At 48.6% G+C, this 16,148-nt stretch overlaps 1 protein-coding gene across 26 annotated transcripts in view; it reads right to left on the bottom strand.

Moving 5' to 3' along the window:
* ANKRD27 (ankyrin repeat domain 27) overlaps positions 1-16,148 on the bottom strand; it is a 53,578-nt gene that overhangs the window by 27,696 nt on the left and 9,734 nt on the right. For 25 of the 26 annotated variants that reach the window (XM_032614891.1, XM_032614873.1, XM_032614884.1 and 22 more), the window contains 10 exons: positions 9,458-9,568; positions 7,412-7,568; positions 6,297-6,451; positions 5,791-5,850; positions 5,268-5,321; positions 5,096-5,161; positions 4,932-5,008; positions 3,983-4,104; positions 2,826-2,904; positions 2,196-2,328 (listed from right to left, as the gene is read on the bottom strand). In XM_032614891.1, coding sequence (XP_032470782.1) covers positions 2,196-2,328; positions 2,826-2,904; positions 3,983-4,104; positions 4,932-5,008; positions 5,096-5,161; positions 5,268-5,321; positions 5,791-5,850; positions 6,297-6,451; positions 7,412-7,568; positions 9,458-9,568 — 1,014 coding nt within the window. The remainder of the gene's footprint in view (positions 1-2,195; positions 2,329-2,825; positions 2,905-3,982; positions 4,105-4,931; positions 5,009-5,095; positions 5,162-5,267; positions 5,322-5,790; positions 5,851-6,296; positions 6,452-7,411; positions 7,569-9,457; positions 9,569-16,148) is intronic. The other variant, XM_032614867.1, reaches the window with a different exon arrangement.

The raw sequence follows: 16,148 nt of genomic DNA, 5'->3' as shown, positions 1-16,148 counted from the left end.
GACAGGAGCACCTTCAAGAGGTGGGCACCTCCCTCCAGGTGACAAGGGGCACCCCTGGCCCCAGCAAGGAGCATCAGGCAAGTCCTCTGCAGGGTAGTGGGTCCAGGAGGGGAGACCCATCAGAGGGAAAGAACCAGAAGGGCAGGGCCATGATGGAAAACCTCCGCAGGCACCATGGGAACAACACGTGTTCCTAGAACCTCACAGAAGACAATTCAAACTAAGAAATCTTGCTGCCCAACTCTGGAAGTGAGCGGCATCTCTTTTTTTAATATATATATAAATTTATCTATTTATTATTTTATTTTTGGCTGCACTGGGTCTTTGTTGCTAGGCACGGGCTTTCTCTAGTTGCGGGGGCCACTCTTCGTTGCGGTGCACAGGCTTCTCATTGCTGTGGCTTCTCTTGTTGCGGAGCATGGGCTCTAGGCGTGCCGGCTTCAGTAGTTGCAGTATGCACGCAAGGCTCAGTAGCTGCGGCTCGTGGGCTCTAGAGTGCAGGCTCAGTAGTTGTGGCGCACGGGCTTAGTTGCTCCACGGCATGTGGGATCTTCCCGGACCAGGGCTCGAACACATGTCCCCTGCCTTGGCAGGTGGATTCTTAACCACTGCGCCACCAGTGACAAGCCCCGAGTGACATTTCTGACTCTGCAGACCTGTGTGTATGCAGAGGCGCCCGTGAACACACACGTGTGCATTCTAGAATGTTAATGATTTCCCCCTAAATTAGAAACAACTTTTCACGGGAGTCACAGCCAGCCACATCTGAGATGAGATGCACAGCCTCTAATTTCACCTGCGTATGTGTGTGGGCAATCAAATCAGAGCAGAACTTAATTCTTCAGCAAGCACCATGATACTGTCAGGCTATGTGCCAGCAAGTGCAGCATAAGCTCAAATTCTGGTTAAAAATATAATTGTATAAGTGCAGAAAAAAGACATATACCAAAATGTTAATAAGTCATCCTCAACTAGTGTGTTTCTGGGAGGCTTTTGTTGTCTTCACTGCTACTTCTTATATTTCACATATTATTTATAAGCAAATAGTTTTCTAATCAGAAAAAAATAGAACTATTCATTTTGGGGAAAAAGTATACAAGGCTATCTACATTACAATTTCAATTATGTAAAGTATACATGGCAAGGAAAAAGACTAGAAAATACATAAACATGTTAACAATAAATGAATTCAGGGAACTGCTTGTACCCGAGTGGTCCTGTCTGAACAGGCCTATGTTCTTTTCCACGTGTTTCAACTTATTACTTTGGGAGCTTCTAACATCAGGGGAAAATTAAGATCGAAGTTCAATCCTCAGGACTCTTAGTGCTTTTTTGGTTTTTTTTTTTTTTTTTGGCTGCCTTGGGTCTTTGTTGCTGCATGCGGGCTTTCTCTAATTGTGGCGAGCGGGGACTACTCTTCGATGCGGGGCAGTGGCTTCTCTTGTTGCCGAGCACAGGCTCTAGGCGCGCAGGCTTCAGTAGTTGCAGCATGTGGGCTCAGGAGTTGTGGCTCGCGGGCTCTAGAGCACAGGCTCAGTAGTTGTGGCGCACGGGCTTAGCTGCTCCGCAGCATGTGGGATATTCCTGGACCAGGGCTCGAACCCGTGTCCCCTGCACTGGCAGGCAGATTCTTAACCACTGCGCCACCAGGGAAGCCCCAGGACTCTTGGTTTTTAATACAGAAATCTCTTCATTCGATTGATTTCAACTTTGCAATTTCTGTGAGCACTGTCGTGTTTTGCTGGTTGGTATGGCAGTGAAATAAGCCAGCAGTGCAATCTTGGTTCAAGAGTCTCACAGTTCTCATGGGAACATCATCGCCTCCACTAGCCAAAGCTCACCAACCAACCAAGAAAATAAGAATAGGGCCACCGAGCCCTGAAAACTGCAGACGTTAGTAATCTCATCTCCTGCCCATCATGATCAGGATACCCCAATTCACCGCTTCTAGCTTCCCCTTCTGCCCGTGTGCTTTTGAGGATGACAAGGATTAATGAAGCAGATCAACAATGTGAAGGACAAGATAACGTGCAAACTTTCACAACCTACGGGGGGCTAGTGTTCACTCACTGGGCTGAGGCCCCATTCTCTCAGGAGAGCATCTCTGACTGCCCCTCCCCCACACCACCCTGAGAATCCCATCACACACGCTGTGACACCCACAAAAAACGGGCAGAGAAGGAGGGAGGTCTTACCGGTGGCTTAATGGAGAGGCTTCCCTGCCGAATATATTCAATTGCAGCCTCAACTGAGGTCAGGCAGTATCCCAGTTCATCTTTTGCTGAGCTGCTAAATCGGAAGTTTTTGATATAACTCAAATTTGCCATCCTAATAAAAGGAAGAAAAAAGTTTTATTGCTGTATACCCAATTAACACTTTGGCAGAAACAATGCTATTGGCTTCATCAGCAAGTCGGTTAGCTCCTGGGAGCTAGGGCTGCTTGTCCCTGGATCTTTATTTAGAGGGAGCACAATTAGGAAAATAAGTGAAGCTACTTGCGACTTTCCTGGAATGGGCTAGTTTTTAGAAAGCTGGTAGTTATACAGGGAACTGGCATTTCTGTGGGAAAAGGACGGGCTTTAGAGCCAGACAGAATTGGAGTCGGCTTCCCGCTCAGCCACTGCCTAGCCACACGCTCCAGAATGAGCAACGTAAGCTCGCTGGCTCAGTTTCCCCATCTGTACATGGAATGACAGCCACCCCTCGCAGGACGAAAGCAGGGCAGTACCTGGCTCATAAGGGGCGCTCAGTCTCCTAGAGTGACACTAAAACCACCCCAGTACAGTGATGCCATTTTGAAAAAGCATTTTAACAAAAAGTATTACCAATTAGGGATCTCCGTTTTCACAAGCAAATACAACAGGACTGATAGCAGATCATCAGCACACATGGTCTCCAAGTTAACTGCAAGGGGGAAACACATGTTCAAAGCCATCCTGGGACTCAAATGGACCGACAAGTGTTATCAACTCCCCCCCCACCATCCAACCCACAAAACCACAATCCAGGAAGATGACACATCAGGGAGAAATTCAATCGCACAATTTCCTTTCTAGTGTCCTGAATAGATGTCAGACTCCAGGGGAACATGAATGCTTAGCATCCTCAGAACACGTGCAGAAGAAGCAAACTGCAAGCAGACCACCCCTCGCTACCTCCCGGGACGGATAAAGAGCCTGAGGAAGTCAGCAATGGTGGATACAACTTGAAGGCGTGCCAGAGCCGCTGCCAAAAGCCTCTTTCCTCCTGGGATCATTGCTCTTTTATACACCTCAGAGTCTAATGCCGATCTGCAGCTTGACTCTGTTGTTTTCATTAAAATTTTGTTTAAGTAATCCATTCACACATTTAAAATTTCAAAAAGTACAAAAGAGCAAACCGTGCACATCTCTCCCATCCCTGCCACCCAGACTTCTTTCCCAGAGGCCACTGCTGTTGCTTCCCACGTACCTGTCCACAGACAGTCTATGATCTCCCCATTGTATATATGGATACAGAGTCGCCCCCTTTCTGCAATACTGCTGGAAGGGTACCATACACACTCCTGTCCATTTCATTCATTGATAATACGCTTCAAAGATCACCCCCTATCTGCCCACACAGATCTGCCTTCTCATTATTTTTTTCTTAGCTTATTTTGTTTTTACTTTTTATAATGGAAAATTTTAAATGTATACAAAATTAGAGAGAACAACTTAACAGTTGAACCCCCATGTTTCCATCACCAGTTTGGCTCGTTTTTGAGGCCGCTGCTTCTCCACCAGCATTTTCTCACCCTAAAGATGCCTCACCTACCCTGCCCCCCGACCCCCATTACTAGGCACCCACTCCTCAGATCAGACGCCAGGGCACTCACACAGAAATGCTCTGTTGCCCATCCACCCATCTCTATGACCCTTTAAGATGGCACTGCTTCTCAACAGATGTTTGCAGCTGGATGTATGCAGCCACCCCACTGCAGGCCCCTTCACCGAGCACACACCTCTCTGGCTGGGAGACTGGGTGATCAGCTGCACCACCTTCCACAAACAAGCCAGCTTCTGCTGTGGGGACGTGCACCTGTTCAGCTGAGCCAGCTCCCTCTTGGCACGAGGTATGTTGAAGCTGCAAAATAATTTGGAAAGTGACCACATAAGACCACGGTGTGAGGGCCCTCCTTCTCGGATCTAATCCCATACCTCAGATTCACATTTCTTACAGCAAACCGTAAGTAAAGACAAACAAAACTAGAAACTCAGAAGTAATCTGACTCGGGTCACTGGCAAAACCCAGCAGCTTTCAAGGTGCCAATCAAGCTGCCAGGTGATGTAGCTGCACCAGAAAATTAGGAAAAAAAATCAGCAAGCCTTAGCCCCAGAATGAAATAGGCCAGTGGGCGGCGGGGGTGGGGGGGGGAGTTTAGACTTAAACAATTTAGATTCTTTTTTTTTTTTTTTTTACTTTTTGGCTGAGCTGCACGGCATGCGGGATCTTAGTTCCCCAACCAGGGATCGAACCCGTGCCCCCTGCAGGGAAGCACAAAGTCTTAACCGCTGGACCACCAAGGAAGTCCCTAGACATTTTTGTAATAAAATGAAACTTAATCCAAAAGGAGATGCCCCTAAAGCAGGTCTCCCTCAGACTGGCAGGTGAGGAGAGACATCTGTGTGCAGGGCCCACGTGGGTGAGCTGCGTGCCTGCCCAGAGACCAGCTGTGTATGACTCCACCCCTTCTGGCTCCCACTCAGCGGATGCTAGCAGGCGGGTGCATGCCAGCTCCGAAACAGTCAGCTGCCAACCTCAGCCCCTTTATCTTTGGTCACAAATAACTGCCCTGCTCCACGGTCTGAACCATGTCAAATCAGTGCCACCACTGCTGCTTCGGGAGGGGCGGGGGAGGCCAACGGTGCCCCGGCCCCTGAGGACACGGCCACAGCAGTGCAAACCCTTACCTGAACTCAGGTTTCACACCAATATCCTTCTGCTGAAGATCTTGAAGGCTCCTTGTGATTTTGTTAAAGGCAGCATCCTAACAAGAGATTTTAATGAAGCTTCAAATGTCTTAAAAGGCTTAGAACAGGGCTTCCATCCTGGATAATGATGATGGAGAACCTACCTCACTTGCCTCCATGGTCCCCACATATTTAAAGATCAGGTCGTAAATATCGTGCTGGACATACATCTGTGAAATCAGCAGGACCCAGTTCAAGGCATGTGAGTGGGGGGTGGGCAACAAAGGAGCCCCCGGCACTGCGGTCTTCTCTCCCCTCGCTGCCCTGGCCCCTTACCTCTACAGCCTGTTTCATCAGGTTCATCTGGGCCTCCTGCTTGGCGAGCACTTTCTGGAGGACAAGACGAGTACAGTTACAGAGCATGGACTAGCATGTGGGCAAACTGTAAGTCTCTCTCTCTTTTCTTTTTTGGTTTATTTAGTTGATTCACAAAGTTGTGTTAATTTCTGCTGTACAGCAAAGTGACTCAGTTATACATATATATTCTTTTTCATATTCTTTTCCATTATGGTTTATCACAGGACGTTGAATATAGTTCCCCGTGCTATACAGTAGGACCTTGTGGTTTGTCCATCCTATATGTAATAGTTTATATCTGCTAACCCCAAACTGCCACTCCATCCCTCCTCCAACCCTCTCCTCCTCGGCAACCACCAGTCTGTCCTCTACGTCCGTGAGACTGTTTCTGTTTCGTAGATAGGTTCACTTGTGGCATATTTTGGATTCCACGCGGAAGTGATATATGCTATGTGTCTCTCTCTTTCTGGCAGGTGTCTCTTTTGAACGGCGTGCTGCTTACCAGGTGGGAGTCCCTCAGCAGCTGCTGGAGGCATCTGGTGTAGAGAGCATTCACGGAGTCCTGTGCAACACAGAGCAGAGAGAGGTCACCCTCATGATCCGAGGCCACGACACAAAACCCCGGACATGTAACGTGTCCTGGGGCAAAGAGCACATTTCACAAAATGGATTTCCTGGGTGGGTGACAAGCTCTAAATCCTAAAGCAAGCTTATCAAATCAAGCGTGTGATTTGTTTTTCAACTTTTTTTAGGTACATGCATTAAAAGTAGGAAAAAAAATTCCCCTTAGGGTTAACATAGATGATAACAATATTCATTTTTATACTTCTCTGTGATTTTCAAGTTTTCTACAGTGGTCTGTAGTACTTTTATAGGTAAAAAGAAACATTTAAACAAAACTTCCAACGATGGAGGCAGCAAAGTTACAGAGTGAACTGAGAGGGATCCTGGTGCTCTGAACTGGCCTGAGACAAGGCACGCCTAGCAAAGCAAGACACGGCTACTGACTATGTGATGACGGAGGCTCTTTCTTTCACACTCTCTGAACGTTCGCTGGAAAGAAGCGATGTTCCTGTCAAATCTCTCTGCATGTCTTCCCAAAAACTCTCTCACGTCTTCGATGGTTTTCAGGGAAAAGGGATCTGAGGGTGTTGAAGGCTCTTCTGAAACAGAGACAGAGGGTCAGGCTGGCTGAAGGCTTCACTGTTTCCTAACAGGGCAAGTCCCACAACCCTTTGTCCTGCTCCTCCAGGATCTGACGCTCCATCTTCCACAGGAGGAGAGGGATGACCTTATTTCAAGATATCGCCCAAGAGCAGCCCAGTTGGGGGTCCAGAGAGCCTGGCCCTCTTGAAGCCCTTTCCTGGGACCAAACCTGAATTATCTGGAACCCTAGGCATGACCTGTGAGGCTGTGGTGAGGAAGCCCTGATTCCTGACAATAAGAGCCTCAGATAGGAGTGTTTGGCATATTAATTGTTATCTCAACTTCGTGGAGCACCAAAGAATTATTATCTGTTAAAAATAATGAGATCTAGGGCTTCCGTGGTGGCACAGTGGTTGAGAGTCCCCCTGCCGGTGTGGGGGACACGGGTTTGTGCCCCGGTCTGGGAAGATTCCACATGCCATGGAGCGGCTGGGACCGTGAGCCATGGCCGCTGGGCCTGCACGTCCGGAGCCTGTGCTCCGCAACAGGAGAGGCCACAACGGTGAGAGGCCCGCGTACTGCAAAAAATATATATAAATTTAAAAAATAATGAGACCTCAAAGAGGCACAGCAGTGGGGCTGGGTGGGTAATAATGCTGTAAGAGGTAGCCCTAAAGCCGAGGCCCAGAGACAAAGCCAGGGCTGCCACTTTGCACAACGCCAGGGGGCGCCATTCCCACTAAGGGCTATGTGTGTAACACCCAACATGTGCAACCCACACACAGCAGCCTAATCCACGTCACCTCGGCTCAGGATGACTTTCTGATTAAGTTTTAGGGGGAATTATTGTAAACAGTTATGCAGGTTTCTAGCGGGCTCTTGAATATTTTATGGGATGTTTACAACAGCTGCGTCAGGAGGAAGTTCAACAAGCATATTTCTCCCAATCAGGAGAAAGGGGTTTTCTCCCAGAATACCTGAACTCTCTCTCTTTTCCAAAGGATGGGCTATGCACAGTATGCTGAAACTTTCTTCTTTTTCATTGTAGAAAGTTTCTTCAAAGAGAATGGGCACTGAGAGAAGACAGGCGAAACCAGCTCCTAGTTTAATCCTGTTTCCTTGGATAAAGACATCCTGGAACAAGAGAGCCGTCACTGCACCAGCAGCCCGTGTGACTGCCGACCCCTCAGCCTGGTCCCGATCCGGCACTTCACCCCACCCGCCTGCCTCTGCTCCAGTGTGGGTTTGGGGGGGCACCAATACTCTTCCAGCTTGCTTTCTGATACTAACATGGTTTCTTCCCTCTTTGTTCACCCTGTCACTCCAGCTACATAGTACCCTGATCCTTTTCACATGTTGCAACCCAAAAGCACTGTACCCTCCACAAAAGGAAAAAGTAAGAAGGTTCTCCTCTCTGAATAAGAGATCGGAATGACCCGACGCTGCAACCCAGAAGCACCAAAGGATGCGCGCTGCATCCCCTCCATGGCTCATCACTCTGGCCTTGGCCAAGGTGCCCAGGAAGACCAGCCACGATGAGCCCAGTGCCTCTGTTCTCTTGGTAGATTTGGGTACCAGGAAGAGAACAAGTAAACTGACGGGCAGCTGTGGTGAGCAGATCCCTGGCAGGAAAATGGCAGCATGCTTGGGAGCCACAGGGCTGCAGACCACCCCTCACCCCAGACTGGCGTACTGGTACCCACCCCCCTGGACCCATCCCTCCTCGACCCCACCCCCAGTGCCCACGGCCCCGGCTACACCAGTGTGGGCCCCCACTCCTGACTGCGGGTAGGCTGGGGACCACGGCCAGTCCTGACCAGGGATGGAACCTCCCCCTCTCGGAACCTATATGCTTCCGTTTAAAAAAAATAAGAGAATGCCTACCCCAAAGTTAACATCAACAATGAGACAGACTGACGTCACGTGCCTCCTGACACGATGCACTGAGAGAGATAAAACACCCTTCCGAGGCGTTCCTACTGAAAAGGCATAACTGCGATCTAATCATGGGAAACATCAGAGAAACCCACACTGAGGGAGAGTCTACAAAGCAAGACAAAAATGTCAATGTCATGAAAGACACAGACTGAGGAACCGTTCCAAATGGAAGGAAACTAAAAAGACTAACCACTGAATACACTGCATGATCCCAGACGTGATCCTGGATCTAAAAAACTAGATCTTTTTTGCTATAATAGGGTATTACAACTAGCAGAATTTGTTGAACGACAGTATGCTGGGACTTCCCTGGTGGTCTAGTGGTTAAGGCTCTGCACTTCCAATGCAGGGGGCGCGGGTTCAATCCCTGGTCAGGGACTAAGATCCCACATGCTGGGGTGCAGCCAAAAAAACCAAAAAAGATAAAAAAAAGGACAGTATGTTGGAGAAGCGTATTCTACCAATGCTAAATTTTCTGTGTGATCACTATGCTGTATTATAGGAAATACACGTTGTTTTGAAGCAAAGGGACATGGTGTCTGCAACTCTTAGTCTTTCTGGAAAAGGTTCAGAAAAAGTAATAATGTGTGCGTGTAGACGGACAGATAGACAGACAGATGGATAGATGGGGATAGGGGTGAGGAAATAAAACAGATGTGGCCAAAATGCTAACAGCTGACCAATCTGGGCAGAAAGGTATGTGAGAGTTCTCTGTACCTTACTGAAACTTTCTATAGGTTTGAGATGATTTCAAAACAAAAAATTCTTAAATTAGAAATTCATCCCTGATCCCAAGGGCACTGGGGATAAACAGCTTGTTCTGACAGGGCCTTTCTGGGGAGGTGTCCCAGCCACTCCCCGACTCCCCGGCAGAAGACCCACGGGCTGAGGGAGAGGTGCCCAGCCCCGCCTCACCTCCTGGCTGCAGCCAGCTCCTCCGCTCTCAAAGGTAGCAGGGCTGCTGTGGTGTCAAAGCCATCATGTAACACAGACGTGAAAGGGTGAGAAGCAGGATTCTCTCCCCTCCCCCACTCCCAAACGCTGAGTGAGTGGCCCTGGTTGACCCACAAGAAACAAAAGAATACCTTTCCATTTAAGGTCTGAAAGTGTTCTTCCACTGGGATCAAAATATAGGACTCAAATTGACAAGTAGACTGAACACTGCCTGACAGGCTTCCTTTGCAGGGTACTAACACCTGGAAAAAAAAAATTAGGGTGAATACTCAATAGACGTGTCATTTACAACTTCAGCAGAACACGAGGCGTCCAAAGATGCTCCAGCAGAACTGTCACGGGGACCTGCTGGCAGAGAGAACCTCTGGGGTCACTGGCCAAAGGGGCAGCAGCTGATCTGTTGTCACTGTGATGGAAGCTGAGGCCCCCACCCAGCCGAGGGAGGAAGCACACGCCTCTCCCATCCCGGGGCCTCAGACTGGAGGGCTCACTCTCCCCCTGCTGGGCCCTCCCTGCAGCTACCCCAGGGGCCCCCTCTGTCCTCAGCAGGCTCAGGAATGATTCCAGATGAAGAAACGATAGTTTGGAAAGTACAGAAAAGTGAAACTAAAAAATCACACGGAATCCCACCACCTGAATGATAAACGCAGCACAATGAAGACAGTTTCCTTCCCATCTTCTTTCTATGCTTTTTTAAGCTGAACTGTGATCACAGTTTGTTTTACCAGCCACAGAAATAGTTTCCTATTGCAGGCTGCCACCTCCACCAGAGATGTCTCAGGTGCCAGACTGTGTCTCTGGGGCAGGCTCAACCTGAAACATGAATTTTGGTCCCACCGTGGCCACCATGCTGACTGGGCACCAGCTTCTTTGCTCAACGCAGCAAAGGCAAGGAGCTGCCCTGGCAACCACAGGTGGATCTGTGCTTGGCCCAGGGACTCACGTTTAAGAGGAATCTCTCAGATTCAAGTGCACCTGGAAGACGACGACCAAAGTGGTGAAGTCCCTCAGAGCCCCAGCTCCTAAAGCAGCCTGGCGCAAGAAAAGCAGCTTATGCACTATCCCCACTGTACAGACAAGGAAACTGAGGCTCAAGGAAGTTCAGCAACTTGTCCAGGGGCACGCAGCCAGTGAGTGACAGAGCCAGGACTCAACCTCCTGTTCCCCACCTCACCACAGCCCAGTCCTGTGGCCTCCTGGAGGCCAGTGCTGGGAGCAGGGAGCACAGCCCAGCATCTGCTGGAGTTTCCTCTGTGAAGACACCACGAAATTCTGGGGCCTTCAAGAGCAGCTGTCGTTAGGAGCTTCCTCAGGCAGGTCAGAAAGAGCTTCTCTCCCCACGAGGGATACGCCAATTGCTCACGGCAGAAAAGGGAGGCCCTCGTTGATGGAAGACCACAACTGTCTATGAAGTGGGCTTGCCTCTCTGCAAAAAATCAAGACTGAATCAGACCCAGAGCTAGACTTAACTACCAAGTTCAGGAAATACAGAGACCAGAGGACCATGGTAAATACCACCACAGGACTGCAACCAGCAAAAGCCAGAAGGCAGGAAACTCTACAGGATGAATGACCTTGATACTTGAATTGTGAGGAAAGAAGGAAAGCGAGGAAAGTGGGGCTTATAGTTAAAAAAACAGACTGTGGTGATGATTTCACAAGTCTACACACATGTCAAAATGGATCCAGTTTTACACACTGAGTAGGTACAGTTTAGTTGTTCTTTTCAAAGTTTAGCTCAAGAAAGTTAGGAGGAAAAGAAATTTAAAAGGCATACCAAGCAATAAGAATTTACTGTATAGCACAGGGAACTATATTCAATATCTTGTAATAACCTATAATGGAAAAGAATCTGAAAAATATATATATATAACTCAATCACTTTGCTATACACCTAAAAGTAACATAATACTGTAAATCAACTATACTTCAATTTTTTAAAAAAAGGCCTACCAATCCAGAATAATGTGTGGATCACCTTTGGATTCTGATTTAAACAAACCAACTGGAAAACAAACAAAAAATTATGAGACGATCTGGGAAATTTGAACAGTGACTAGACATTTCACAACAGTAAGGAGATACTGAAGAATTTTTTAGCTGTGATAATGGTATGTGATTACTTTTTTAAGTCCTTATCATTTAAAACTACATTCCTACATATTTACAGATGAAATCACATGACTACCTTATATAATTTTCTGGAATTTGCTTCAAAATGGTCCCCTGGCTAAGGGGAGAGGGCAGCAGGGTTAGAAGTGAGATGTGCTGGCATCTGAGCTGGGCACTGCGGAAGCTGAGTGATGGGGGCGTGGGGTGCATTCCATGATTTTGTTCCACTTGTACGTTTGAAATTAAACATAGTAAGTTTAAAAAAAATTTTTCAGATAGCCAACTTTATTCAACTAATTATTAAAATTTGAGTTTGTTTTTTCTGTTTTTTCTTCATTCAATATTCATGACACTGGGCACTGTTGGAGATAACGGTGTTTTGTCCCCATGGACATTACATGCTAAGTGGAGGATAGAGATTTCTGAATAATAAAACACATATTCCATATATCAGTAAGTTCTATGCAGAAAATAAAGCAGAATATCAGGACAGAGAATGACTGGAGTGGGGCAAGGGTTCGCTAACTCAGGTAGAGTGGTTAGGGAGGTCTCTGAGATAGTAGCTTTTGAGCAAGGAATGGATGAAGAGAAGGAACCACCAACTAAAGATCTAAGGGAAGAACATTTTTGTCAGAAGAAAGCATGTGCAAAGGTCCTGAATGGGCTTGGTGGTAGCAGACGTGGAATGAGAAATGGGGGAGAAAAACATAAAAATTTTAAATGTTAATGAAAGTGCAACTTAAAGAAAGAAACGGGAGGCCCTCAGGTATGAGCCAGAACTGAGAAACGGCCTCAAGGTTCCTAGGTGGCCTCAAGGCAGCCGTGAACACAGAAAGATCTTGGAAACCCAAGGGTTGGCCCCAGGCCAGGGGACAGCATGAACCGGGTCTAGGGGATGTTTACGCAGGCCAAGTGATTGCCCCACTCCAGCTCAATGGATCAAAGAGTCACATAGTCCCATCTAAGGGAGGGTCTCCGAGGGACCAGCAACTTCTGAGGTGCTTCAGAGACACCCCACCCCTGTCCCCACACCTGTGACTGCATTCTGTGAGCCTGTTTACACACATCTTCTCCGCCTCCTTAGCTTGAATAAGGCATGACCAGCTCCTACTTCACTGAATCCCCATCACCAAGCACACTGCTCACCATACGGTAGGTGCCAATCAATATCTGTTGAGTGCACTGGGGGCCTCCAATTTCAGGGACTCCCCCAAAGTTTTCAGGCAGACAATGCTGCCCGGGGCACTTCATTGCAAGCACAAGCCAGGGCTGGCTCTCTGTGGCCCCATCCATCTCCACCAGGATCCTGCTGAGACCGGGGTGAGGAAGCCAGCCACGGAGGAGTAGGGTGGAACAGCTATGAAGCCACCCTCCGGAGACAGGGCCAGGTGCCTGGGGGCTCTCGTAAGATGGAGGTTCAGACTACCTCTGGAACAGAGGTCATGGAGTTGGTTTTTGTTTGTTTGTTTATTTGTCTGCACTGGGTCTTGGTTGTTGCGCGCAGGCTTTCTCTAGTTGCGGCGAGTGGGGGCTACTCTTCGTTGCAGTGTGTGGGCTTCTCATTGCGGTGGCTTCTCTTGTTGCGGAGCACGGGCTCTAGGCACGTGAGCTTCAGTAGTTGTGGCTCATGGGCTCAGTAGTTGTGGCTCGCGGGCTCTAGAGCACAGGCTCGGTAGTTGTGGTGCACAGGCTTAGTTGCTCTGCGGCACGTGGGATCTTCCCAGACCAGGGCTTGAACCCATGTCCCCTGCATTGCAGGCAGATTCTTAACCACTGTGCCACCAGGGAAGTCCCGAGGTCATGGAGTTTTAACAGCCGGTGTGGAGGACACAAACTTTACAGTGACCAAGCAGACCATAAGTTAGGGACCTACTCAGTTCAGAGCTTAACAATAAAGCTTTTTATTATAGCCCCTTTATAAAATTTTTTAAATAAGTAATCGTCATTAAAGAAAAGAAAGAATAAAAGCAAGAAGCAGCATTAGTCTTATCACCCCAGGGTGCCCTCCTGACTCCTCCCCAGGCTGGGTCAGCTACTCCACAGGAACACATGACCACTTCTGTCCTAATACTCATTCCTCTGTGCTGCAAATGGCCTGTTTCTGGGATTCCCTGAAGGCATGCTGCATTCCCCTTTCATCCGTGTAACCCTGCAAACCCAGCACAGTGCCTAGATGTTCAATGTCTGTCACCTCAATCTATACTAAACAAATCCTGAGAACTGGAATATGGACCTCAGCACCCTTAGCTCAGCTGTATGGGTATTTACTGGAAAGTCAGTTCTCTGGAACGTGGAAGCCATTGCTGCTGGGTTCTTAGGCTAGCCCTCAGAAGCCTGAGTACCCCATAATTAGAGGGCCACAATAAAAGGACCAAATTTAATCCCCTTTTGTCATTTTTGTTTTTCCTACAGGCAAATGGACCCACCTGCAGTCCACCAGGGAAACCTAGAGAACATCTGCCATAGCTCCATGGACAAGAGACCCAGGGGTACAGCAGGCCTGCCCAGCTGGCTCTGCAAAAGCCACGGTGCATAATAGCTGGATGGTTACAAGAACAGGTGACCATGAGAAGCAGTGTATGGGTGTCACAGGCCTCTGGGCTTGGAATGGGGGGACGTTGGGAGAGGAGCCTCCATGGATCAGTCAGAGAGCGGACGGTGGAGGACGTGGAGGCAGTCCCATCAAAGGCGGCCAAACCCGGGGAGGGGCTGGGGCAGGTGAGGGGCCCGCCAACCTCCACCCTCAGCCGGCCTGTGAGGGCAGGGCCCAAACTCAGCTCGCAGGGGGAAGGGGGAAGGCAGTTAACCCTGGGGATACACACATTCAAAAGTCGTGACTTCACATTTTTAGAGCCCACTAAAGGACTCTACTCCCCAGGGAAGATTCAGGGGCCGCCAAAGTTGGCCCAAAGGCCAAGCCCCATGGAAGGAAATTCAGCATGCACCTGCTGAGGCCACGTGGGTCCTTCAGCGGTGGCAGAAAGGATGAGCGCTCTTCTAGAGGCCACTGGGATACTCTACTGTTTCACTGAACGAACGGACACGGAAGGAGCACTCCAACAGATTAGACGGGATGAGCTGGGGCTCCATCACACGGCCAACAGTTGGCAGGGGCTAGTCACCAATACCTGCCCAGGCTGAGCAGGATGGCGAGAGCTAGCCCCTTCCCACAGCTGACCTGTGCTGAGGAGTTGGCCTTGCTGATTCTCGAGTCCACCGAACGAGGCCAAGGAAGGCCCGAAATCTAGTGCTGCCCAGTGTGGGCCCCAAGCAGCCCCTCATGGATCTCAGTGGGGGCTGCAGTAAGGGGCCTAGGGCACCACTGGAATGCAGGATGACACAGCTTAAGAAGCATCTTTCTGCAAATCTACTGAGCTGTTTTGCAGATGTGAACCACCACCACCACCCACCCCCACCCCCACCCCACAAATGGAAGAACTACTAGAGGACCATGAGCACATAGCCCAGGCCTCTTGAAGCCTAAGGACTGATAACCCCTGTGACACCACCCTGCTGCCTCGCCATCAGCCAATCGGAGAACTGTGTACAAGCTGATCACATACCATTCGACACCCACCCCCACCCCACCCCACCCCACCCCCCGCCCGGTGTCGGGCTGGCAACACAATGATGAACAAGACAGACAGGTCCCCCAGGGCTTCCTGAGAAAGAACTGCGGGGTTCGCAGTGTAGCATTTTAAAAAGAGAAAGTTACATATGATGACACACTCTTATCTAGACAATATTTTTTTTAAATATCATACAACAAAGATGGGAAGGAAGTATTTCCCAAGTTGGGTCAGGCCCTCCCATTTAACATGATGGCTTGGCTTCGTCTACTTTTTCTCTGTGACACTTACCATAATTACTCAATATGTATCCACAGTGTGACCATCTCTCCCACTAGAATTTCAGCTCCGTGAGGGTAAAGATCATGATGCCTATTCATGGTTTTGGCTGAATCCCCACATCAAACATAGTGCCTTGCATACAGCAGCATTTAATAGCTACTGTGAAATGAATGGATGACAGTGAATGCCTTTGGTGAGCTTTATGAGATTTTTATTTTCTTCTCCGAAAACAGCTCTACTCTCTAATTTTTTTTATAACGAAGTTTATGACTTCTAAAATCCAAAGTAAAAAAATTCTGGGTAAAAGATATTAATCACAAAACCAATCATAAAAAACAAGAAGGGACTTGAAAAAAAATCAGGCTTCTGAAGGCAGAGAGTTGGACTGGGTAGGGGAAAAGCCAGTTCCAAGCTTGCAGAGAAACCCGAGTTAACGGATTTCTCCATTGGTTCAAATCCTCAGCCGCCTGACACACCTAAGATCGTATCACATGGCAAGAGAAGCAGGAACAGAAGTAGGAGAAGAAAAGAGGACAACGCAGGAAAAGAGGGCCCAAGGCAGATGGGTGGCACAAAGGCACCCAGCTCGCTGTGTCCCACGGTGTGTAGGTAAGATGCCTGCCAAGTTCACCAATCTGGGAGCCAGAAAGACCTGCAGCACAGGGCCTGCCCTCCCTCCAGGCAGCAGACTATGGTTTCTCTCTTCTCTTGCTCCTGTTCCCTGGCTGCTCCTGTAGGCTTCTGAGGTTGTGGCCTCTATTACAAAAGTTCTCTTGGTTCTTTCTCTTTAGGAAATGCCTTTGAAGGCGACATACATGTGTGTGTATACACGTTCCCTTATCCTATGGGAGTGAGCACC

The sequence above is a fragment of the Phocoena sinus genome, chromosome 19 (genome assembly GCF_008692025.1).
Source record: "Phocoena sinus isolate mPhoSin1 chromosome 19, mPhoSin1.pri, whole genome shotgun sequence".
NCBI lineage: Eukaryota > Metazoa > Chordata > Mammalia > Artiodactyla > Phocoenidae > Phocoena > Phocoena sinus.
Note: the sequence above shows the minus strand (reverse complement) of the source record. Positions and strands in the feature narration are given on the sequence as shown.